At 44.5% G+C, this 26,864-nt stretch overlaps 1 protein-coding gene across 4 annotated transcripts in view; it reads right to left on the bottom strand.

Annotated features, from left to right (window-relative positions):
- The window catches only part of LOC112214365 (striatin-interacting protein 1 homolog), a 37,230-nt gene extending 12,113 nt beyond the window's left edge, over positions 1-25,117 (bottom strand). The window contains exons 1-7 of one of the 4 annotated variants that reach the window (XM_024373036.2): positions 24,999-25,117; positions 17,311-17,380; positions 16,186-16,260; positions 13,293-13,427; positions 12,933-13,053; positions 2,451-2,519; positions 552-658 (exon numbers count right to left, since the gene is read on the bottom strand). In XM_024373036.2, the coding sequence (XP_024228804.1) occupies positions 552-658; positions 2,451-2,519; positions 12,933-13,053; positions 13,293-13,427; positions 16,186-16,260; positions 17,311-17,380; positions 24,999-25,019 (598 nt within the window). In that variant the 5' untranslated portion in view covers positions 25,020-25,117. Of the gene's footprint in view, positions 1-551; positions 659-2,450; positions 2,520-12,932; positions 13,054-13,292; positions 13,428-16,185; positions 16,261-17,310; positions 17,381-17,521; positions 17,735-24,732; positions 24,868-24,998 lie in introns of those variants that run through there. The other 3 variants (XM_024373037.2, XM_024373035.2, XM_042298111.1) reach the window with 3 other exon arrangements.
- Positions 25,118-26,864: the final 1,747 nt, after the last annotated feature.

Below are 26,864 nucleotides of genomic sequence, written 5' to 3'. Positions count from 1 at the left end.
ACGTGGGTCACCGTCAGCCAGGCTAACGCTGATCTGTTCCCTATATACATTTCATTGTTAGGGAACCACTACCACACATCAGTTCAATTCCTACAGCATTCTCACTAAATATATAGCCTCTTAAAAGACACAACACTATGCACCCACTAGTGGTCAAAAGGTTTTTGGCGCTCCAAAAATACAGTATGGTACTGTTTTCTGAATTACAGTCAATTACTGGCAGCAATTGGCCAGTAAATTACTGGAGATTTACAGGACAAGGTTTGAAGAATTCCTTATATACGGTATATTACTGTATTCTGGGGGAGTACAGCATTCTCACTCACCTGTGCAACAAATATAGCCTCTTAGAAGGCAAACATTAACATACAGTATGTTAATGAGCTAGAGACTCTTTCCCCACTTACAACATTAACCCACAATGCACCATAATTAATTCTGTAAAACATATTTAAGGTATTTTACTGTGTATTTCACCGTGTTTTACTGTTGAAATGAAAGAAAAGTCTTACACTGCACACACAAATACACACGCGCACACAAACACAAACCCAGTTCAGTCTTGAAGGCCTCTCTGGCAGTTCTCCACTCTGGTCTGTCATCCTCTGTCTGCAGACGGATGGTCTCCACCATCAGGTACATGATGCTTAGCAAGACCCTAGTGGAACACGAGAGGTCAGAGGTCAGAATGCATGCATGCATCAAGACAAATAGTTTGTAAGCTACCAAGGTAGAACAGCTCTCCACTCCAAAAACATAACTGTGTGCTTGTGCATACAGTATGTCTGCCTATGTGTAGTTTGTATGTGTGAATCTGTAAATGTGTGTGTGCGCATACTTAATATTGTTGCACACCTTTCCATATGCACTTGCCTAGCTAATGCATCAGCCTAAATAACCCTGCAGTAATTATACAAGATTAGCGAGGCAGTGTCCTGTGCATTAACGCCTTGATCTAGATGGAAAACAAGCCATAATGGCCTCCATTTTCTACAAGCTATTAGGACGTGTTATTTGGCTTCCCACCTTATTGTCCCTAGAATTTCTAAGCAAACAGCTGGAGGCAGGGCTTTCTCCAAATGAGCTCAATTTTTATGTAATGGTCTGCCTAGCCATGTGAGAGACGCAGACTCAGTCTCAACCTTTAAGTTATTACTGAAGACTCATCTCTTCAGTAGGTCCTATGATTGAGTGTAGTTTGGCCCAGGGGTGTGAAGGTCAAAAGCAAGGTACTGGAGATCTTCGTGGGCTATACTCAGCCTTGTCTCAGGGTAGTAAGTTGGTGGTCTGTTGATATCCCTCTAGTGTTGTGGGGGCTGTGCTTTGTCAAAGTGGATGGGGTTATATCCTGCCTGGTTGGCCATGTCCAGGGCTATCGTCGGACGGGGCCAGTGTCCCCCGACCCACCTCTCTGTCTCCAGTATCTATCTTGCAATAGTCTATGTACGGGTGGCTAGGGTCAGTCTGTTATATCTGGTATAATTCTCCTGTGGAGAACTTAAATGTACTTAAATGTCCTGTGTACATTTAAGTATGCTCCCTCTAAATCGCTCTCTCTCCCTCCTCTCCCAGAGGACCTGAGCCCTAGGATCTTGCCTCAGGACAACCTGGCCTCTTGACTCCTGGCCGTCCCCAGTCCACCTGCTCGTGCTACTGCTCCAGTTTCAACTGTTCTGCCTGTGGCTAGGGAACCCTGACCTGTTCACCGGAAGTGCTACCTTGTCCCGGACCTGCTGTTTTTGACTCTCTCTCTATCTACCGCACCTGCGGTCTCGACCTCTGAATGCTCTGCTATGAAAAGCCAACTGACCCTCTTGAGGTACTGACCTGTTGAATCCTCTACAACCACTGATTATTATTATACCCTGCTGGTCATCTATGAAAGTTTGAACATCTTAAAGAACAATCTGGCCTTAAATGGCCATGTACTCTTATAAATCTCCTCCTGGAACAGCCAGAAGAGGACTGGCCACCCCTCAGAGCCTGGTTCCTCTCTAGGTTTCTTCCTAGGTTCCTTTCTAGGGAGTTTTTCCTAGCCACCGTGCTTGCCTGCATTGCTTGCGGTTTAGGGTTTTAGGCTGGGTTTCTGTATAGCACTTTGTGACATCTGCTGATGTAAAAAGGGCTTTATAAATACATTTGATTGATTGATAGATATTAGGACAGATCTGCTCTCATAGCAGATCATTACTGTGGTAGGCACACATAGAGCTGCCTAGACAGAGTGGTAGAGATGGAATGGGAGGAACAGACAATTATCAGTCTATGGAAGTCCGTGAGGGATTGACACTGGTACCCTGGTACTTTAGAGTCTGGGCTGCACTGGGACTTGGGACTCTGGGCTGGGGGTGGTGACGTGTCAAGTGGTTGCTGAAGGAGTAGGGTTGAAGACCTATGCTTGGCTGATTGGGGGACTGCTGTAAAAATTTGTGCGGTAGAAGTATGCTCACCTGAGTTCTGTGCTGTCCGCCAGAGAGATAGCAGGTTTCCTCACTGCGCTGCTGCAGGCTTGGTTGTTACTGCAAAGGAGAACACAGAAGCAGTTTAGCATACATACAGTACAAATCATACCACAGCTAAACACAACAGACTAGAGATATCGCTAATGTCTAGGACCTGGTCAGGTCATGGGGTCAGGAAGTTCTCATTACCTCTAACTGCAGTGACTAAGACTAGAATGTCGATGGAATGTATAGTGGCCGTGTTATGCACAGATCTTATTTGTTTTTGTACATAATGTTTTCCGCAATCGTTTCCTATGACCGAAAAGAGCTTCCGGACATCAGAACAGCGATCAGTAACCTCGATTTGGATGAAGATTCCTACTTCAACGAGTCGGCGGCTCATGACATACTGCTCACCCCAGACCAGGCCCTTATCCCCGACACTCGGAAGAGAAAGAGACTGCGATAAAGAGGCCGATGTGCCGGAACCCTGATAAACCGCCTCCAACCTCTGTTCCCCCGAACACCTTTTTCGCATTATTGGTTAGAGCCTGTAAGCAAGCAGTTCACTGTAACGTCTACACCAGTTGTATTTGGCGCACGTGACACAAACTTTGATTTGATTTGATTCTATTGGAAAATGTACAAATCGCTGGAGAACAACGGGACCTGAAGAACTAATATGCATCTCGGAAACTTGGCTGAACAAGGACATGGATGACATGAATCTAGGTGGCTTTTAATTTTTTTTTTTACATTCATTTGTATTAAAGAGCACAAAAAAGAAAAATGTACCATACATACACAACTTATCTTTGCTGCCTTTACTAAGGAGCATAGTTACATTCACATATTAAGGGTACATTTTGGCTGTATAGAGCAAATATTTTAAAGAGTCTGAATAAGTATACAATTTGGATTAAGCCACACACACACAAAAAAAAAGAAATAAATTACAGAATAAGACCCGTACGATATGTCAGGAACTCTGATCAGACACCTTCATACCCATGCTGTCTATGTTGCAAGATTGATGTAATTCTCTCCATGTCAGCATGTACCCCGCATAGGCCTAACCACATATCTGAGGGTGCATGTTCATTCTTCCAGCATTTTGTTACACATTTCTTTTCTGATGCTAAAAGATGATCTATCAATTTAAGTGGAGAGGATTGGAGTGTATCCACAGGAACAATACCTAGAAGGAGATGACATGGGCCTCGTTGAATAGTAATACCTGTGATGTCCTGAATAACATGGAGAATTTCAGACCAAAAAGACTGGATTTTGCCAAAATGTGAGATAAAGTACCTATTTGTCCACACTGCCTCTAACACGTAGCTGCTATTCCTTTTCATCAGGGCTCACAATTTTTTTAATTTAGTACTTTGAATTGAAACTACATGTAACCCTTGTTCGGTTACATGCAGTGGCTTTATATAGTGTTTTCCATATGTTCCCCCAGCTCTTCTCTGATATCTGCACCTCTAATTCAACCTGCCATGAGTTCCTAAGATGATCAAAAGAAAATATTGGCATGTTAAGGATACTGTGGTAAAAATTTGAAACGGTTCCAATGTTTTCCCCTTGATAAAGTGATTCAATCTAGGTGCCTTTTCTATGCATCAGCAGGACAGAATGGTCTTTGTTAACAACAACAATCTCTAATATTAAAGGACGTCTTGAGGTTCTGCTCATCGGAATTAGAATACCTTGCAATAAACTGTAGACCATACTATTTACCAAGCGAGTTCTTATCTATATTTTTCATAGATGTCTATTTACCACCACAAACCAAAGCTGGCACTAAAACCAAACTCTATGAGCTGTATAGATCCATAAGTCAACAAGTAAATGCTCATCCAGAGGCGGATGTCACGACTTCCGCCGAAGTTGGTCCCTCTCCTTGTTCGGGCGGCGTTCGGAGTCACCGACCTTCTAGCCATCGCGGATTCACTTTTCATTCTCCATTGGTTTTTGTCTTGTCTTCCAATCACACCTGGTTCCAATTCCATCAATTACATGTTGTGTATTTAACCCTCTGATCCCCCTCATGTCCTTGTCGGTAATTGTTTCTTGTAGTGCTTATGCACGGTATGCTGGTATTATTCTGTTGACGGTGGTTTATGGATATTAAACGACACCGTTGTAAATCCGTTTTCGCTCTCCTGCGCCTGACTTCTCTGCCGCATCTACGCAGCCACTACAGTGCTGGTGATCTTAATGCAGGAAAACTAAAATGCATTTTTACCAGCATGTCACCTGTGCAACTAGAGGAGAAAAAAATCTAGATCACCTTTACTCCACACAAAGAGACAAATACAAAGCTCTACCTCACCCTCCATTTTGCAAATCTGACCATAACTCTATCCTCCGGATTCCTGCTTACAAGCAAAAACTCAGAACAGGAAGTACCAGTGACGGAAGTGGTCCGATGAAGCAAATGCTAAGCTACAGAACTGTTTCACTAGCACAGACTGGAATTTGTTCCGGGACTCATCTGATGGCATTTTCAGAGTTCATCACATCAGCCACCGGCTTCTTTAATAAGTGCATCGACGACGTCGTCCCCACAGTGACGGTACGTACATATCCCAACCAGAAGCCATGGTTTACAGGCAACATCCGCACTGAGCTAAAAGCTAGAGCTGACACTTTCAAGGAGTGGGACACTAACCCAGACGGTTATAAGAAATCCCGCTACGGCCTCCAATGAACAATCAAACAGGCGAAGTGTCAAAACAGGACTAAGATCGAATCCTATAACACCGGCTCTGACGCTGGTCGGATGAGGCAGGGCTTGCAAACTATCACAGATTAGAAAGGGAAACCCAGCCGTGAGCTGCCCAGTGATGCGAGACTACCAGACAAGCTAAATGCCTTATATGCTCACTTTGAGGCAACACTGAACCATATGTGAGAACACCAGCTGTTCCAGACAACTGTGTGATCCTCCTCGCCATAGCTGATGTGAATTTTAACCTGTTTTTAAAAAGGTCTTACTCACAAGGCCACAGTGCCAGACGGATTACCGGGACACGTACTCAGCATGCACTAACCAGCTGGCAAGTGTCGTCACTGACATTTTAAACTTCTTCCTGACCCTGTCTGTAATACCTACATGCTTTAAGCAGACCACCATAGTTCTTGTGCCCAAGAACGCCAAGGTAACCTGTCTAAATTACTATCGCCTCGTAGCACTCTGTAGCCGTGAAATGATTTGAAAGGCTGGTCATGGCTCACATCAAAACCATCATCCCAGACACCCTGGACCCACTCCAATTTGCATACCACCAACAGATCCACAGATGACGCAATCTCTATTGCACTCCACACTGCCCTTTCCCACTTGGACAAAAGGAACACCTACGTGAGAATGTGGTTCATTGACTACATCTCAGTGTTCAACATCATAGTGCCGTCCAAGCTCATGATTTTTTACATTCCTGTAATTTAGTAGACACTCTTATCCAAAGCAACCAACAGTAGTGAGTGCATAAGTTTTCGTATTTTCCGTACTGGTCCCCCATGGGATTTGAACCCACAACCCTGGTGTTACCAAGCACCATGCTTTATCAACTAAGCCAGACAGGACCGATCATCACTAAGCTAAGGACAACGGAACTGAACATCTCCCTCTGCAACTGGATCCTGGACTTCCTGATGGGACGCTTCCAGGTGGTGAGGGTAGGCAACAACACATCTTACACGTTGACCCTCAAAACGGGGGCCCCTTAGGGGTGCAAGCTTAGTCCCCTCCTCTACACCCTGTTCAACCATGACTGCGTGGCCGCTCAAAATGCAGTGTGATGCCAGGACAACAACCTCTTCCTCAGCATCAGCAAGACAAAGGAGCTGATCAGGGACTGCAGGAAAAGGAAGACCGAGCACGCCCCCATTTACATCGACGGGGCTGTAGTGGAGCAGATCAAGAGCTTCAAGTTCCTCAGTGTCCACATCACTAAGGATCCAAACACACCAACACAGTCATGAAGAGGCCACGACAACACCTCTTCCCTCTCAGGAGGCTTAAAAGATTTGGCATGGGCCCTCAGATCCTGAAAACGTTATACAGCTTCACCACTGAGAGCATCTTGACTGGCTGCATCACCACTTGGTATGGCAACTGCTTGGCATCCGACCGCAAGGCGCTACAGAGGGTAGTGCGTACAGCCCAGTACATCACTGGGGTCAAGCTCCCGGTCATCCAGGACCTCTATACCTGGCGGTGTCAGAGGAAGGCCCTAAAAATTGGCAAAGACTTCAGCCACGCAAGTCATATACTGTTCTCTCTGCTACCGCATGGCAAGGGGTACCGATGCACAAAGTCTGGAACCAACAGGCCCTTGAATAGCTTCTGCCCCCAAGCCATAACACGGCTAAATAGTTAACCAAATAGCTACCTGGACTATCTGCATTGACCCTTTTTGCATACATTTTTCTGACTCACCACATACACTGCTTCTACTGTCTGTCACTTTATTCCTAGTTATATTTACATATCTACCTCAATTACCTCGTACCCCTGTACATCGACTTGGTACTGGTACCCCTTGTACAGTCGTGGCCAAAAGTTTTGAGAATGAAAATGTATATGTGTGTCAAAGACTGCTGCCTCAGTTTGTATGATGGCAATTTGCATATACTCCAGAATGTTATGAAGAGTGATCAGATTAATTTAAATTAATTGCAAAGTCCCTCTTTGCCATGCAAATGAACTGAATCCCTCAAAACATTTTCACTGCATTTCAGCCCTGCCACAAAAAGACCAGCTGACATCATGTGTTGACGAGTGTTGACTGGAGATCACTCTGTCATGTTGATTGAGTTCGAATAACAGACTGGAAGCTTCAAAAGGAGGGTGGTGCTTGGAATCATTGTTCTTCCTCTGTCAATCATGGTTACCTGCAATGAAACACGTGCCGTCATCATTGCTTTGCACAAAAAGGGCTTCACAGGCAAGGATATTGCTGCCAGTAAGATTGCACCTAAATCAAACATTTATCGGATCATCAAGAACTTCAATTGAACCGCTCTCCTTGTTGTGAAGAAGGTGTCAGGGTGCCCAAGAAAGTCCAGCAAGCACCAGGACAGTCTCCTAAAGTTGATTCAGCTGCGTGATCGGGGCACCACCAGTACAGAGCTTGCTCAGGAATGGCAGCAGGCAGGTGTCAGTGCATCTGCACGCACAGTGAGGTGAAGACTTTTGGAGGATGGCCTGGTGTCAAGAAGGGCAGCAAAGAAGCCACTTCTCTCCAGGAAAAACATCTGGGACAGACTGATATTCTGCAAAAGGTACAGGGATTGGACTGCTGAGGACTCGGGTAAAGTCATTTCTCTGATGAATCCCCTTTCCGATTGTTTGGGGCATCCGGAAAAAAGCTTGTCCGGAGAAGACAAGGTGAGCACTACCATCAGTCCTGTTTCATGCCAACAGTAAAGGATCCTGAGACCATTCATGTGTGGGGTTGCTTCTCAGCCAAGGGAGTGGGCTCACTCACAATTGTGCCTAAGAACACAGCCATGAATAAAGAATGGTACCAACACATCCTCAGAGAGCAACTTCTCCTAACCATCCAGGAACAGTTTGGTGTCGAACAATGCCTTTTCCAGCATGATGGAGCACCTTGCCATAAGGGAAAGGTGATAACTAAGTGGCTCGGGGAACAAAACATCAATATTTTGGATCCATGGCCAGGAAACTCCCCAGACCTTAATTCCCATTGAGAACTTGTGGTCAATCCTCAAGAGGCGGGTGGACAAAACAAAAACCCACAAATTCTGACAAACTCCAAGCATTGATTATGCAAGAATGGGCTGCCATCAGTCAGGGTGTAGTCCAGAAGTTAATTGACAGCATGCCAGGGCGGATTGCAGAGGTCTTGAAAAAGGGTATTGACTCTTTGCTTCAACTTCAAGTAATAGTCAATAAAAGCCTTTGACACGTATGAAATGCTTGTAATTATACTTCAGTATTCCATAGTAACAGACAAAAATATCTAAAAGACACTGAAGCAGCAAACTTTGAAAATTAATATTTGTGTCATTCTCAAAACCTTTGGCCACGACTGTATATAGCCAAGTTATTGTTACTCATTACTTTGATTCTTATTATTCTTATTATGTGTTTTACTTTTTTATTATTTCTCAATTTCTTTCCTCTCTCTGCACTGTTTGGAAGGGCCCGTAAGTAAGCATTCAACTGTTAGTCCATACCTGTTGTTTACGATGCACGTGACTGATTCTATTTAAGTTGAAGTGAAAACACAGCATTATCACAACTGAGAATGAACACCAGTGCAGGCAGGATAAATAGCAGAGGAGAAATACAGACAGAGAAAATTCCCTGTGTGTTTGCTCAGCAGCTTAACAGGTGCTACAGAGTAATAGGATGCGGCTGCTTGCCTGCTAAGGCTAAGACGTAGAATCAGAGGTTGATAAGAGACCAAGACTAAAGGCGGCAGGAGCAGACAGAGGAGCACAAAGACTAAAAAGGAAGGAAACAAAGCCTTGAAGGCTTTGCCGCCTCGCCAGTGAGCCATTTGAAGTGTGAATCAGAGGCCGGTGATCTGTCTCTTTCTCTCTGCTCTTATCCCCCTCACTAAGAGCCAGCAGGTGCTTCATATCCTACGCTGAGGCGAAGAGGGATGGAAGTGGGAGGTAGAAAGGAAGAGAGAGAGAATGGTGTATTCATGAATTAACATTTCTGGTGAATGTGTGTGTGTGTCTCTCTGCCGGTCTGTGAATGTGCGTGTGCATGTACAGTTGAAGTCGGAAGTTTACATACAGTGGGGCAAAAAAGTATTTAGTCAGCCACCAATTGTGCAAGTTCTCCCACCTAAAAAGATGAGGCCTGTAATTTTCATCATAGGTACACTTCTATGACAGAGGTCAAATGTTTTCTGTAAGTCTTCACAAGGTTTTCACACACTGTTGCTGGTATTTTGGCCCATTCCTCCATGCAGATCTCCTCTAGAGCAGGGCTGTTGCTGGGCAACACAGACTTTCAACTCCCTCCAAAGATTTTCTATGAGGTTGAGATCTGGAGACTGGCTAGGCCACTTCAGGACCTTGAAATGCTTCTTATGAAGCCACTCCTTCGTTGCCCAGGCGGTGTGTTTGGGATCATTGTCATGCTGAAAGACCCAGCCACGTTTCATCTTCAATGCCCTTGCTGATGGAAGGAGGTTTTCACTCAAAATCTCATGACACATGGCCCCATTCATTCTTTCCTTTACACGGATCAGTTGTCCTGGTCCCTTTGCAGAAGAACAGCCCCAAAGCATGATGTTTCCACCCCCATGCTTCACAGTAGGTATGGTGCTCTTTGGATGCAACTCAGCATTCTTTGGCCTCCAAACACAACGAGTTGAGTTTTGACCAAAGTGTTATATTTTGGTTTCATCTGACATTCTCCCAATCTTCTTCTGGATCATCCAAATGCTCTCTAGCAAACTTCAGACGGGCCTGGACACGTCTGGCACTGCAAGATTTGAGTCCCTGATGGCGTAGTGTTACTGATGGTAGGCTTTGTTACTTTGGTCCCAGCTCTCTGCAGGTCATTCACTAGGTCCCCCCGTGTGGTTCTGGGATTTTTGCTCACCGTTCTTGTGATCATTTTGACCACACGGGGTGAGATCTTGCGTGGAGCCCCAGATCGAGGGAGATTATCAGTGGTCTTGTATGTCTTCCATTTCCTAATAATTGCTCCCACAGTTGATTTCTTCAAACCAAGCTGCTTACCTATTGCAGATTCAGTCTTCCCAGCCTGGTGCAGGTCTACAATTTTGTTTCTGGTGTCCTTTGACAGCTCTTTGGTCTTAGCCATAGTGGAGTTTGGAGTGTGACTGTTTGAGGTTGTGTACAGGTGTCTTTTATACTGATGGTGCCATTAATACAGGTAACGAGTGGAGGACAGAGGAGCCTCTTAAAGAAGAAGTTACAGGTCTGTGAGAGCCAGAAATCTTGCTTGTTTGTAGGTGACCAAATACTTATTTTCCACCATAATTTGCAAATAAATTCATTAAAAATCCTACCATGTGATTTTCTGGATTTTCTTTCTCATTTTGTCTGTCATAGTTGAAGTGTACCTATGATGAAAATTACAGGCCTCTCATCTTTTTAATTGGGAGAACTTGCACAATTGGTGGCTGACTAAATACGTTTTTGCCCCACTGTATGCATAAGCAACCACAGCTAATGAAGTCACTGAAACCCTTAACAGTTGCAGTCTGTTTTGGAATGGGTGGCCAGTAATAAATTGGTCCTGAACATCTAAAGCTTAGAGCATTGTATTTGGTACAAATCATTCAATAAGTGCTAGACCTCAGCTGAATCTGGTAATGAATGGTGTGGCTGTTGAACAAGTTGAGGAGACTAAATTACTTGGAGTTACCTTAGATCGAAAACTGTCATGGTCAAAACATATAGATTCAATGATTGCAAAGATGTGGAGAAGTATAGCCGTAATAAAGAGATGCTCTTCTTTTTTGACATCACACTCCAAAAAGCAAGTTCTGCAGGCTCTAGTTTTGTCTAATCTTGATTATTGTCCAGTCCGTGTGGTCCAGTGCTGCAAGGAAAGACCTAGTTAAACTGCAGCTGGCCCAGAACAGAGTGACACATTTTGCTCTTAATTGTAATCAGAGGGCTGATACAAATACTATGCATGCCAGTCTCTCTTGGCTAAGAGTTGAGACTGACTGCATCACTTCTTTTTATAAGAAACATTAATGTGTTGAAAATCCCAAATTGTTTGCATAGTCAACTTACACACAGCTCTGACACACACACACACACACTTATCCCACCAGACATAGTCCCCAAATCCAGAACAAATTCAAGAGAACGTACAGTATTATATCCTTATTGCATGGAAATACCTTCCATCTCATATTGCTCAAATAAACAGCAAACCTGGTTTAAAAAAACCCCAGATAAAGCAACACCTCGCGGCACAAGGCCTCTCCCCTATTTGACCTAGATAGTTTGTGTGTATTGATATGTCGGCTACGTGTGACTTTTTAAAAATGTATGTAGTTCTGTCCTTGAGCTGTTCTTGTCTAATGATGTTCTGTATGTCATTCTGTATTATGTTTCATGTTTTGTGTTGGACCCCAGGAAGAGTAGCTGCTGCTTTTGCAACAGCTAAATGGGGATCCTAATAAAACACCAAAATCAGCACCATCTCTACCAGCAACTACCTACGGCATTTCAACTAGGCAGATTAGTCAATGGCTGCGGGTGGTAGAGACCTAAAGTACTGAGGCAGCAGTAGATCTGCCATTAGGGAGAGGAGGGACCTCAGGCAGGAAGGACACAGAGGAGATGACTTCGGAGGAGAGAGGAACAGTGGGTATGCTTATGTGATGCCCTTTTTGTCTAAGAGCTGTTTGAAAAGCCCACCTGAAATTGTATGGAGTGTACAAAACATTATGAACACCTGGTCTTTCCATGACATAGACTGACCAGATGAATCCAGGTGAGCGCTATGATCCCTTATTGAAGTCACTTGTTATATCCACTTCAAATCAGTGTAGATGAATGGGAGGAGACAGGTTAAGTAATGATTGTTAAGCCTTGAGACAATTGAGACATGGATTGTGTATGTGTACCATTCAGAGGGTGAACGGGCAAGATAAAATATTTAAACGCCTTTGAACGGGGTATGGTAGTAGGTGACAGGCGCACCGGTTTATGTCAAGAACTGCAACGCTGCTTGGTTTTTCCAAGCCTGTGTATCAAGAATGGTCCACCACCCAAAGGACATCCAGCCAACTTGACAACTTTGGGAAGCTCTCTCTTTCCTCATATCTTTCTCTTACTGTATCTCTTTCTCCAACTCCAGCTAACAACTAATGAGAGTGAATGCTACTGTGTACCATCCCTGTAGCATTAAAGGCACAATGCAGTCAAACGTGATTTTCCTGTGTTTTATATACATTTCCAACCTATGAGGTTGGAATAATACTATGAAATAAAAACAAAATTTTAAAAAAGGATGATGCCCTTTTAGTGTAAGAGTTGTTGAAAAAGGCTGCCTGAAATTTCAGCTTGTTTTGGTTGGGATGGAATTTAGGCCTGCCTGGTGACATCACCAGTAAATTAGTTAATAAACCACTAAGAAAGATTTCCAAACCTCTCCGCCAATAACAGCTAGTTTTCAGTTTTCCCCTCCCCACTCAGACTTCTCCCAGACAGTCCTAGCAAAATTCTTGCTCGAGAAATTGTCCTTTGCTAAGAAACTATTTTTGGTTCATTTTGACCATTTTAAATTGGAAACAATAATATTAAAGGTACTTAATTGTCACCCTGTAAATGATTTGATAGAGATAAAAAAAAAAAACAGCTGCATTGGACCGTGAATCACGGGGGAGGTAAGCGCTAACCACAGTGGTGCTAACGCTTGTTGAGAAACCCAATAATACAGGAATTACGAGACATTGCGGCTGCTTTACGGAGCGACTGTAGTAATGTTGTCCTACTCACTCCATCTCCATGCTCAGCAGCTCCAGGAGAGCGGTGAAGATGCCCATGTCATACAGCAGGAACACGTTGTGGCGAGACCAGTGGATCACGTCCGCGTCCGTGTCACACTCGTCAAACACCCCTGGGGAAAGCCACACGCAGGCTTCAACAGATGCTCACTCACCACACAACGCTCTCAACGGACTCTGAAGGACTCGAGCATATATACTGTACATGTCCTCTGTTTCATGAGAAAATGTTGGTCAGAGAAATAGCACAGGAAATATTTAAATATCCCCTTAATCTCTTAGACGCATGTCAAAATAGGCTACAGCCAAAGCAAATGATCTTGAAGTCTGCAGGGACAGTGATGATGATTACCCTGTGCCAGGTAGAGGATGGCCCGGGCCACCTTCAGCCTCTTGTCCCGGTCAGTGACCTCCAGAGCATCTAGTAGTCTCATCACATAGGCCTTCTGCTGCTCCTGACCCAGCTCAATCCACCTCCTTCCCCGCACTGCAGAGAGACAGGGACAGAGTGAAAGAGACCAGGTGAGTCTTGGTGACTTTGTGTGACCTTGTGACTCTGAGCTTGTACGTCTGTCGCTCTCTTATTCTCGCTCACTCTATCCATTCACTTACTTCTCCCATTCCCTCACTCGACCTCATTTCCTCTTTTCTTTGTCTGCTCTCTCTCCCCCTCTCCTTTTCACACGTGAAAAAGATTGGCTGGGATCAGCTCTGGTAATTAAACTCACACTGACCCAGGAGCAGCTAGTGGTCTCAGAGTCAAAGTGACCTGGCTTCAGCTCACATGCATGGTCACAGCAGGCTATTTCAGCCCTGGCCAGGTATAGCAGTACACCCACTGATCCCCCACTGTGAACGCTCACTAAAGAGAAAAGAATGCCAGGATCCAACATCAAGGCAACAACACCTTTGACTTCTAGAATATGAGCGATAGCCTAGAAGTGAAGAAGAGTGTAAAAGTGAAGAAGAGTGTATAAAATAGGAATGTTTCTGACATTAATTTTTTTACCTCAACTCTTGGGATTCTTGTAGGACCTCATGATCAATGGAATTGAAGTAGCTAGTCAGTTCCCCTCTTTTAGTAGACATATTCTGACATGTAGTGCCTCCAGAAAGTATTCATACTTATTCCACACTGTTGTGTTACAGCCTGAATCCAAAATGTATTAAATAATTATTTTTACCCATCTACACACACTGCGTCATAGTGACAAAGTGAAAACATATATTTTTTTACACTTTTGCAAACGTATCAAAAGTGAAATACAGAAATATCACATTTACATAACTGTGAGTCTTTCCTGGTAAGTCTCTAAGAGCTTTGCACACCTAGATTGTACAATATTTGCACATTATTATTTATTTGTATTTTTCAAGCTCTGTCATGTTGGTTGTTGATCATTGCAAGACAACCAGTCTTGCCATAGACTTTCAAGTTGCTTTAGGTCTAAACTGTAACAAGGCCACTCAGGGACATTCAATGTCGTCTTGGTGACTAACTCCAGTATATATTTGACCTTATGTTTTAGGTTATTGTCCTGCTGAACGGTGAATTCGTCTCCCAGTGTCCAGTGGAAAGTAGACTGAATCAAGTTTTACTCTGGAATTATTATTCCGTTTCTTTACAACCCACCCCCCCCCCAAAAAACTCTAGTCCTTGACAAGCATATCCATAACATGATGCAGCCACCACCATGCTTGAAAATATGAAGAGTGGTACTCAGTGATGTGTTCATCCATCCTCAGTTCTCTCTTATCACACAGCCTTTAATCTCTAACTGTTTTAAAGTTACCATTGGCTTCATGGTGATTCCACTTTGACATGGCGTATTGTGTGTAGGACTGTGGCACAAAATCAACTTTTAATCCATTTTAAATTCAGGCTGTAACACAACAACATTTGGAAAACGTGAGGGGGTGTGAATACTTGCTGAAAGCACTTTAACTCTGACAAAACTTCCCCTGCATAAAGTTCATCCCATGTAACTTTTAATGCGCAGCTCTGATAAGTGCTCTGATAATGGTCATTATGATAAAAGTGCGTGGAGAGTAGCGACACAGAGGACATGGGTGCATAACAGATTTAGCAGTGATGGAAAGTGGCAGTCTGGCAGATGTGTTAAAACATTGATGAGGGGCCCCGTCACAGTTTGACATATTTTAAACCCAGATACAGAGAGACAGCACATCTCCTATCTCTCTCTGCAGCCCAGACAGACAGCCAAGCTTTCCACTGATCCGCCAATTCATTCCTATTGGCTTTAGGGAAACAGAGTAGGGAAGGACAAGACCTAGCCTAGCTCTCTTAAGTCATGTAATGTGCTGCAGATGCAACAAAGTTGCCCTTTGTGGACAATAAAGCTCTGTGGAACTGAATGTCTGGAGCTACACATTATGTATTATTACTCATTATGAACCTTCCTTACTCCGCTTACTTTCTAAGCGGATTAAGTTCACAACCAGATTTGACACTACAGCAACGAACTGGGCAGAGTTTCAGCGAATATGAGAGGGGTTGAATGAGTATGGAGATTAGATCAGCAAAATGGACACGGTCCAATTCATCCGGTCAATATGATTCACATTAGGAGATGAAATGGAATCGACCGGCTGTATAATAACAATGCTCATGATATGGAACAGTTGGTCACAGCAGTCGGCTACGGCTGTTTAGCTGTGGTTTTGCAGCGCATAGATAAGGCAGCTCAGTTTGTCGTGGCGCTAAGAGCGACAGCGGCTGCAGAGCAGAGTTTGGCAAGATGTGTGTGTTCCTGTGTGTGTGTGTGTGTCACCTACTCCCAAAACCTCTAGCTGAAAGTGTCAGGTTAGAACAAGCAATCAGACACGCACACCACTGTGCAGAACAGTTCCTTCTCTCCCTCTGAACCACTCACAGAAAAAGGGAAATGTTACACCTGGGAGTGGTCAATTAATCAGCTCCCTCGACCCTCTATCCCTTCTCCGTCTGTCCTTCTCCCTCTTTCACCCCCTCTATCAGACTTTCTTTCTGAAGACGATTACCAGGGCGGGAATCCATTCCATTCCACTTCTACATACGCTCTCTCTTTCTATCTATCCATCTCTCTCTCCGTAAACACTAGAATAACAGGCAAACACAGAGGGTATGCAAACAGTGTGTTCAAGGTGAGTCAGAAAGCCCTTTGGCACACTCACTGCTTTAGAAAAAAAATGAACGCACACACACAAATTATGACCGCCACTGACAGACAGGAAGGTAACAGTACCATGGCTCCTGAAATCCTCCTCAAAGTAGTCCCTGTTGAGGGTGAACTCGGGCTCCTCCGTGTAACTGTATATCTCTGTGGACAAACAGGAGAGACAGGGGAACCATCAGACAGACAGGATGACATATAGTACTGTACTGAAGGATTCAACAGAGGTCATGAAAGACATCGCGGGGTATACTGTAGTGGAAGCCCTGTATGGCTCAGTCGGTAAAGCATGGCACTTACAGTGCCAGGATGGTGGGTTTGATTCCTGGGATGCAATGTGACTAGGTCGCTTTGGATAAAAGTATTGGGCTCCCGAGTGGTGCAGCGGTCTAAGGCACTGCATCTCAGTGCAAGAGGTGTCACTACAGTCCCTGGTTGGAATCACATACGGACGTGATTGGGAGTCGCATAGGGCGGCGCACAATTGGCCCAGCATCGTCCTGGTTTGGCCAGGGTAGGCAGTCATTGTAATTAAGAATTTGTTCTTAACAGACTTGCCTAGTTAATTAAAAAGGTTAAATAAAAAATTAAAATAAATATAAGCCAACTGTTTCATTAAGTCCCTCTCATAAAAAAAAACATTTTGGCTCCCAGTTATCCTTTCTGTAGAGTGTTTTTATTAGATTCATGACATCACTGACTAATCCTTCTTCAGCGAGTATACAGTAGTTAAATGTCAACAGTCACTGCAGCCTGAGGAACAGTCACAAGAGAGCAACTGTAGTGTCTGTGTAAGCTAATGTCTCAGCGGGACTAGCTACCTAACCAAAGCAGCTGCATTCAACAACGGAATGCACCTATGATCTTGCATTAAAGCAAATGTAGCTGGTGACAGTGCAGCACTGTACTACAATACACAGTAGCACATTTTGTTGCAGTGACTAGCTTCTGGTTATGAACAGAACATAAAGACAGAGCATATCCCTTGTGGGTATACTTGAACAGCAGTGATCACCAATTCTCCTGGAAAGCTACAGTGGTAGCCTTGCACGATTTTGCTCCAGCAACTGTTTCAACTAAACAACTGGACTTGACAATTAGTTGAATAAGGTGTTTTGCAGTTGGAACAAAAGCCAGCCCGGTAGCTGCCCAGGGTCTATGGTTGGTGACCGCTGGGTTAGGGTTTAAAGACCTTACCTGAGAGTTCAGTGGTCAGGCTGTCTGTGTCCCCATACTCAAACTCCAGGTTAGGGGACTCCATGGAGCTCTGAAAACAGAAAAACAACACTGAAGTCTAGGCAGAACCGCGAAGGGAAATGAAGGCACACTAACACGCACAAAGCATACATCCGTGGTTATAATTCCTTTACAACCACAGAAAGCACACAGTTCAGGTTCTTCCACTCACTGTTCTTCCTTCTCGGATGGGTAAGCACATTCGTTGAGCTTTCTTTTCCGCATGGCTATGCAAATACAGGCAACAGTCAGAGTGGAAAAACTGAACGAGAGGGACGCAGGAGTCAACATGCCCTGGATTTCAGAGTGGGTTTAACGTACGTATCCAGTTAAGGGTCTTTGATGCCGCTCTGACATTAGCCTCACCCCATGATTACTGCTTGCCCTCTGGACATTTTACTACAGAACCCCATAGTACACACGCGCCTAGAGAGAGAGAGATAGATAGATATATATATATACACACACAGCATGGCGGGGATAAGGACAGAGGACCGAGCCCACCTCTGTTAGCCGTCATAGTTGCTAAAAGCATTATTTTCCCAGGTCGAGACAGACTGATACAGTATGCACGATCTCACCAGTTATCAAAGCACCGCAGAACAACAACATTCTCATACTGCCAGCCAATACAAAAGGCCGTAGCACTTGGACAGAGACAGACCAGACTTTGAAATAGGTTAAGGACAACCGTTAGTCAGCCTGGAGTGAGTGTCTCAGCAGCAATTTAGTGAGAGAAAATTACAGCTAATCACGGTCCTTAAATGGCATGTGTCAGTGGCGGAGCCGTTGCTGGAGTGCGAGGACTGTCTGTAGTTGTTTTTCATGCATCCTACCACAGAAGGGCAGCAAATGTCAGGGATAGGCTAACATCTGTAATTCATTGGAATCTGAAGCACCCAAAAGCCTCAGAAAATGTCTGTCAGATTAGGTTGAGATTCAATAGGAGCGATTGAAAAATGTAAGAATCGTTTGGCCTAATGACTTGTTCATTTAAAATACATTGGGCACAGATCAAACTCCAGATGGAGACTTGTTGTGTATTATGAGGTGGTTTTCAGTTCCAAACACCATCAGTGCTAAGACAAGAGCGACAAACTCAGCAAAAAAAAGAAACGTCCTCTCACTGTCAACTGCGTTTATTTTCAGCAAACTTAACATGCGTAAATATTTGTATGAACATAACAAGATTCAACAACTGAGACATAAACTGAACAAGTTCCACAGACATGTGTCTAACAGAAATGGAATAATGTGTCCCTGAACAAAGGGGGGTTCAAAATCAAAAGTAACAGTCAGTATCTGGTGTGGCCACCAGCTGCATTAAGTACTGCAGTGCATCTCCTCCTCATGGACTGCACCAGATTTGCCAGTTCTTGCTGCGAGATGTTACCCCACTCTTCCACCAAGGCACCTGCAAGTTCCTGGACATTTCTGGGGGGAATGGCCCTAGCCCTCACCCTCCGATCCTACAGGTCCCAAACGTGCTCCTCCTCATGGACTGCACCAGATTTGCCAGTTCTTGCTGTGAGATGTTACCCCAATCTTCCACCAGGGCACCTGCAAGTTCCTGGACATTTCTGTGGGGAATGGCCCTAGCCCTCACCCTCCGATCCAACAGGTCCCAAACGTGCTCAATGAGATCCAGGATCTTTGCTGGCCATGGCAGAACACTGACATTCCGGTCTTGCAGGAAATAACACACAGAACAAGCAGTATGTCTGGTGGAATTGTCATGCTGGAGGGTCATGTCAGGATGAGCCTGCAGGAAGGGTACCACATGAGGGAGGAGGATGTCTTCCATGTAATGCACAGCGTTGAGATTGCCTGCAATGGCTACAAGCTTAGTCCGATGATGCTGTGACACACCGCCCCAGACCATGACGAACCCTCCACCTCCAAATTGATCCCGCTCCAGAGTTCAGGCCTCGGTGTAATGCTCATTCCTTCGACGATAAACGCGAATCCAACCATCACCCCTGGTGAGACAAAACTGCGACTCGTCAGTTAAGAGCACTTTTTGCCAGTCCTGTCTGGTTCAGCGATCGTGGGTTTGACGTTGTTGCTGGTGACGTCTGGTGAGGACCTGCCTTACAACAGGCCTACAAGCCCTCAGTCCAGCCTCTCTCAGCCTATTGCGGACAGTCTGAGCACTGATGGAGGGATTGTGCGTTCCTGATGTAACTCGGCAGTTATTGCCTTACTGTACCTGTCCTGCAGGTGTGATGTTCGGATGTACCAATCCTGTGCAGGTGTTGTTACACGTGGTCTGCCACTGCGAGGATGATCAGCTGTCCGTCCTGCCTCCCTGTAGCGCTGTCTTAGGCGCCTCACAGTACGGACATTGCAATTCATTGCCCTGGCCACATCTGCAGTCCTCATGCCTCCTTGCAGCATGCCTAAGGCACATTCATGCAGATGAACAAGGACCCTGGGCACCTTTCTTTTGGTGTTTTTCAGAGTCAGTAGAAAGACATCTCTTTAGAGTCCTAAGTTTTCATAACTGTGAACTTAATTGTCTACAGTCTGTAAGCTGTTAGTGTCTTAAACAATTAATGAACGTGCACCTGTAGAATGGTTATGGTTCATTGAACAAGCATGGGAAATGGTGTTAAAACCCTTTACAATGAAGGTCTGTGAAGTTATTTGGATTTTTACAAATTATCGTTGAAAGACAGGGTCCTGAAAAGTTATATTTCTTTTTATGCTGAGTTTACATGTGATATGAGTAATGAGATATGTAAACATTATTAAAGTGGCATTATTTAAAGTGGCATTGTTTAAAGTGACTAGTGATCCATTTATTAGTGTCCAGTGATTGGGTAACAATGTCAGCAGCAGCCTCTCTGAGTTAATGATTTCTGTTTAGCAGTCTGATGGCCTTGAGAGAGAAGCTGTTTTTCAATCTCTCGGTTTCAGCTTTGATGCACCTGTACTGACCTCCCCTTCTGGATGATAGAGGTGTGAACAGGCAGTGGCTCGGGTGGTTGTTGTCCTTGATGAGCTTTTTGGCCTTCCTGTGACATCGGGTGTTGTAGGTGTCATGGAAGGCAGGTAGTTTGCCCCCGCAGATGTGTTGTGCAGACAGCACCACCCTCTGGAGAGCTGTGTGTTTGAGAGCGGTGCAGTTGCCGTACCTGGCTGTGATACAGCCCGACAGGATGCTCTCGATTGTGCATCTGTAAAAGTTTGTCAGGGTTTTGGGTGACAAACCAAATTTCTTCAGTCGCCTTCTTCACCACACTGTCTGTGTGGGTGGACCATTTCAGTTTGTCTGTGATGTGTACGCAGAGGAACTTAAAACTTTCCAACTTCTCCACTGCTGTCCCTTCAATGTGGATAGGGGGGTGCTCCCTCTGCTGTTTCCTGAAGTCCACAATAATCTCCTTTTGTTGACGTTGAGTGCAAGGTTGTTTTCCTGACACCACACTCGAGTGCCCTCACCTCCTACATGTAGGCTGTCTCGTCATCGTTGGTGTTCAGGCCCTTTACTGTTGTGTCGTCTGCAAACTTGATTATTGAGTTGGATGCCTGCATGGCCACGCAGTCGTGGGTAACAAGGAGTACAGGAGAGGGCTGAACACACACCCATGTGGGGCCCCAGTGTTGCGAAGTGGAGATGTTGTTTCCTACCTTCACCACCTGGTGGCAGCCCATCAGAAAGTCCAAGACCCAGATGCACAAGGCGTGGTTGAGACCCAGAGCCTCCTGCTTGATGATGAGCTTGGAGGGTACTATGGTGTTGAATGCTGAGCTGTAGTCAATAAACAGCATTCTTACATAGGTACTATTTTTGTCCAGATGGGATAGGGCAGTGTGCAGTGTGATTGCGTCATCTGTGGACCTGTTGGGGCGGTATGCAAACTGAAGTGGGTCTCGGGTGGCCGGTAAGATGGAGGTGATATTCCTTGACTAGCCTCTCAAAGCACTTCATGATGACAGAAGTGAGTGCTATGGGGTGTCAGTCATTTAGTTCAGTTATCTTTGCCTTCTTGGGTACAGGAACAATGGTAGCCATCTTGAAGCAGTCGGGGATGCAGACTGGGATAGGGAGCGATTGAATATGTCTGTAAACACACCAGCCAACTGGTCTGCGCATGCTCTGAGGACGCGGCTAGGGGTGCCGTCTGGGCCAGCAGCCTTGCGAGGGTTAACACGTTAAAATATTTTACTCATATCAGCCACTGAGAAGGAGAGGGGTGAGCACCACAGTTTTTGTTAGCGAGCCGCAACGGTGGCACTGTATTATCCTCAAATGGGCAAATAAGGTGTTTAGCTTGTCTTGAAGCAAGACATCGGTGTCCGTGACATAGCTGTTTTTGTTTTTCTAGTCCGTGATTTCCTGTAGACCGTGCCACATACTGTCTGAGCCGTTGAATTGCGACTCCACCTTGTCCCTGTACCGGCATTTTGCTTGTTTGAGTGCCTTGCGGAGGGAACAACTACACTGTTTATATTCAGCCATATTTCCAGACCTCTTTCCATGGTTAAATGCTGTGAATCGCGCTTTCAGTATTGCGCGAATGCTGCCATCCATCCACAACACACAACACAACATTTGAGATCGTTTGGGATGAGTTGGACCGCAGAGTGAAGGAAAAGCAGCCAACAAGTTCTCAGCATGTGGGAACTCCTTCAAGACTGTTGGAAAAGCATTCCTCATGAAGCTGGTTGAGAGAATGTCAAGAGTGTGCAAACCTGTCAAGAAGGGTGGCTACCTTGAAGAATCTATTTTGATTTCTTGTTTGGGTTACTACATAATTCCATATATGTTATTTCACATATTTTATATCCTGCCTGTTTGGTACTGTCCGGGGGTATCGTCGGCCACAGTGTCTCCCGACCACTCCTGTCTCAGCCTCCAGTATTTATGCTGCAATAGTTTGTCTCTCGGAGGACCTGGGCCCTAGGACCATGCCTCAGGACTACCTGGCCTGATGGCTCCGTGCTGTCACCAGTCCACCAGGTCATGCTGCTGCTCCAGTTTCAACTGTTCTGCCTGCAGCTATGGAACCCTGACCTGTTCAATGGACATGCTACCTGTCCCAGACCTGCTGCTTTCAACTCTCTAGAGACAGCAGGAGTGGTAGAGCTACTCTGAATGATCGGCTATGAAAAGTCAACCGACATTTTCTCCTGAGGTGCTGACCTGTTGTACCCTCTACAACCACTGTGATTATTATTATTTGACCCTGCTGGTCATCTATGAACATTTGAACATCTTGGCCATGTTCTATTATAATCTCCACCTGGCACAGCCAGAAGAGGACTGGCCACCCCTCATAGCCTGGTTCCTCTCTAGGTTCCTTCCTAGGTTTTGGCCTTAGGTAGCTTTTCCTAGCCACTGTGCTTCTACACCTGCATTGCTTGCGGTTTGTGGTTTTAAGTTGGGTTTCTCTACAGCACTTTGTGACATCAGCTGATGTAAGAAGGGCTTTATAAAAACATTTTATAGATTTGTATGTCTTCACTATTATTCTACAATCAAGAAAATAGTGAGAATAAAGAAAAACCCTTGAATGAGTAGGTGTATTCAAACTGTTGACTGATACTGTACAGATTACCTTAATTACCTCGACTAACCTGTGCCCCCGCTCAATGACTCTGTACCGGTACCCCTTGTATATAGCCTCGTTACTGTTATTTTATTGTTGCTCTTTATTTATTGTTGCTCGTTATTTTTCTATTTTCTTATTTTTTAATTTATGTATTTTTAAAACTTCAGTTCATTTTAGTAAATACTTTCTTAAAACTGCATTGTTGGTTAAGGGCTTGTAAGTAAGCATTTCACTGTAAGGTCTACACCTGTTGTATTCGGCGCATGTGACAAATAACATTGTATTTGATTTGATTAGAAACCACATCTTAATTTCAGCTCACGATTGCTTGATTGGGATAATAATTAAACACAGGCATGTCTGATTGGCTTAGTCCCCCTGCAGATGAGATGAGAGGATGCCAGAAGGTTGTGTCTGTTGCACGGGAAACTAAGGTTGGTGTTGTTATTGCTCTCAATAGAGCTCTTTCATGTTTGTTTGAAGGAGAGTGGGGAATTTGGTGTCTCTCACTCAGCTACCCATGGGCATCAACAAATATCTCTCTCCCCCACCCCCTCCAGCTTGCTATGAACACTAACCTTCCTTCCACACTGGCACAGTGAACCCTGCGCTCCACCGTCGGTGTGTGTAAACACTGGGCATCCCATCAAAATCCCCACCAGCCCCCATCCCCCTTCTTCTCATATAAGCATATGTTAAAAATAACCTATGACCGAAGCCAGCCAGCCAAGCCAATGGGCCAATGCAACAATCAACTCTAACACAGATCACATGAGGAATAGCCTGGACAAAGCAATAGAATTAAGTGGGATGATCATATCTCATATCGACTATGATGACTTAGGCGTGCATTGTGTGGCTTGAGCACTGAATGTAGTCTTAGCTACTTGACTACACCGAGTTCGGTTTACAGATGCATTAGTCTGCTTTAAAAGAAGCCATTGGTAAAGAAATGAGCCAACTGGATCCTTCTTTAGATTTCACCCGTGTGGAGATGAGGTTTCATGCATTTATTTCATGCCCATCAACCATCATTGAAACCCCCCACCTCTGTCCTGGAAAGCTTGAGGCTGGAGGGGAAATATGCTCCAATTCCTTTTTTGTATCATTCCCCCCCACCATATAATATGCCCAACAAACACGATCCAGGATATGATTGGTGTGATTTCACTGGATAGATGTAGGCTACCCACCACCAGTTTGCCCACTAGCAGGGCTAGGCAACCTAGTCTGGATCTGGGTTACACTGCCAAGACATGAATCCAAAATGCAATTGATTTGTTTTCATTTTTAATGGCTGAATGAATTAGTTATTAGAACAACTATATGCTGTATCCTAGAGGTATGGAGCATAATGTCAAGCATGTTTACTTGAAAGCAAGCATATAATTAGAGAAACGTTTTGAAAACCTATTAGTGTGTTTAAAAAAATCCAGTTAGTAATTACATCTTAATATGTAATAATTGAGAAACTAGCTAATAGCCTATGGCTTATTCTATCAATTTCAAATCCACTCTTCTGCACTGACAAATAAATGCAATTTAAAAATGTAATTGATTCACACACTGGAATATCTACATATAGGCTGCTGCCCGAGCATATGGGACAAATAAGTACACACCGAATGATTTCTTCGTCTTATATCCCCAACATCACTACTGTGTACATAAACCTACTGTATATTTGCCAATCTGACACTAGTCTACGATGCCATGCACAAATACACAGGTAGCAGCTGCAAGAGAAGATTCGACCACAAAACGTCCTGGACATTGACAGTCACATTAGCTACCTGTATACGTTCAGAATTAACCATAAACTTACGGTATTTATAGCATCCACTTGCTCGGTCACCAAAATAACAACCTGGGCTGCATGCTTTCAAAAGCGGCTCTGTGGCAAAAGGGCATTTAAAGCTCCCCAGCAACAACAAACCACACGGACGTGGACCCCTCTACACTGGCTCAACGAGTAGCTACAAACTGGCTTTACCTCCCAATCCATCAGCAGATTCACGAACACATATCTCCCATTCGGCAGAGGCCTTTTGTTTGTTGCAGTTATATGTTAATATAATTAATGATAGGTACCTCCATTTCGTCTGCCTGCATCTTTCTGTGTTGGTTCGTTCACTTTTTCTGCAGCTTGTGCATTCCGGTAAGGTTCGAGCCTGACAAACTGTAACAGATTTCAGTTTATTCCAAGTTCAGGAAACCCGTCCCCGTTAGTGTGATTGGTTGACTGGACGCCAGAGAGGGCGGGGTTAACTTCTACTGTAAATGGTGACAGGCGGGTTGGTCTTACCCGCGAGTGAATCAGTCGAGTAGAGGATCTTCGAATGCGGTCAATTAATTGGTGCTGATGCTGAGTGTTCCATAATGGCACCTACATTAGAAACATTGTTCGTTTCGGTGGATTTCAAAGAAACATTTGCTATTATAGCTTAGTATTGATAGGCTATTCAATTGTATCTATGTGCTTGAATATAACCATAATGTGTTCACACAGCTGTTAAATCCATCTTGTTCTGTCAGAATGACTGGATTGTGTATAGATTATCTGTCATATCCTGATATCCTCCACACCTTTGTCAGAGTGGGCCTTTCAATCAATCCGAGACCCGAGACAAGACACAAAACCTATGAGTCAATAAAATGATTTTATATCAGCCTAGTAACAAACCTGATTAAATGAATCAAGAGCTTGATGACCATTTGACGAATCGGGTATGTTATTGCTGGGCCAGAACAAAAGCCTGCTTCCAGGATCATGATTGAAGAACACTGCTCCAGAGGGAATTTAATATTCCCCCCCAAACATCCATCCCTTGAGGCAGGCTGCCACATTGAGTGGTGGTAATGTAAGGGTCAGAGAGGGGTGACGACAGACCAGACCTAGACCACTCCACGGTCATTCTCATCCCACCACCGCTAGTGACCTGAGTGAATTATTGATTAGTGACTGTTGCAGGGGGCTGCTTGATGTAGATTGCCCCCCCCCCATAACAACCCCCCTGACTGAGAAAAGCACTTAACGTGATCTGATTGGAGTGTACAGTTTGAGAGCGCAAAGGTCATATCTGTTTCACGTGTGTGAACTTGACACTTGGTGGCTGGTTGAGTGCAAGGGTGTTTATACTGTATGCAGGGATTTATGGATGAAGAACACCTGTGAAATGCACCTGTGTTCATGTCATTCTTTTGAGGCCACCTTCTTTGGGTTACTATTTCCTCTTTCTTATTAGTACCTTTTTTAAACTCTGCATGGTTGGGAAAGAGCTCATACGTAAACATTTCACTAAAGTCTACACCTTTTTGCATTCTGCTCATGTGACAAACATTTCATTTCCTGATATGGTTAATATTGGTGGCTGTTAGGGACCAAAACAGTTTAATTATGAATCTTGCGTTTTTACCTTTGTGTGTCAAACCTTTCACATTAACGGAGTGAAGTCAGTGTGTTGCATGAGGGGGATAATAGGCAGTCAACATCTGATTGTGTGTGTGTGTGTGTGCTTCAGGGTGCCGGTGCAGAGTGGGTTCGCTTTGATTATGTCACTCACTACGACTGTGACTGAGTGGCGACAACAGCTGCTTCCCAGTGCTCTCGACACCCCCCATCACTGTGTCATCTGGCAACACAGTTATCCATTTAATCTGAGCGCATACCCCAATTATAACCCCGTGACGGAGTAAGTATCCAAACTCCTGAGTTCTGAGAACATAATTCAAACAGACACCGAATCTATCGTGTTGAGTCACCTGAATAAACCGTGTTAATGTTAGAAGCACGTGTTCTTCACAACTGCAGTAATAAGTCTTATAGGACACATGGCTTGTAAATAAGATTGTGGGAACATAACCTAAACCATCCTGTAAAACGTGGCCAAACACTGGTACCAGTGCCTTGTAATCAAATCATCCAAGCTATAGTGAAACACCCTAGTTCACAATGAT

Source organism: Oncorhynchus tshawytscha, linkage group LG15 (genome assembly GCF_018296145.1).
Source record: "Oncorhynchus tshawytscha isolate Ot180627B linkage group LG15, Otsh_v2.0, whole genome shotgun sequence".
In the NCBI taxonomy this organism is placed as follows: domain Eukaryota; kingdom Metazoa; phylum Chordata; class Actinopteri; order Salmoniformes; family Salmonidae; genus Oncorhynchus; species Oncorhynchus tshawytscha.
This window is presented reverse-complemented; position numbering and strand designations above follow the sequence as displayed.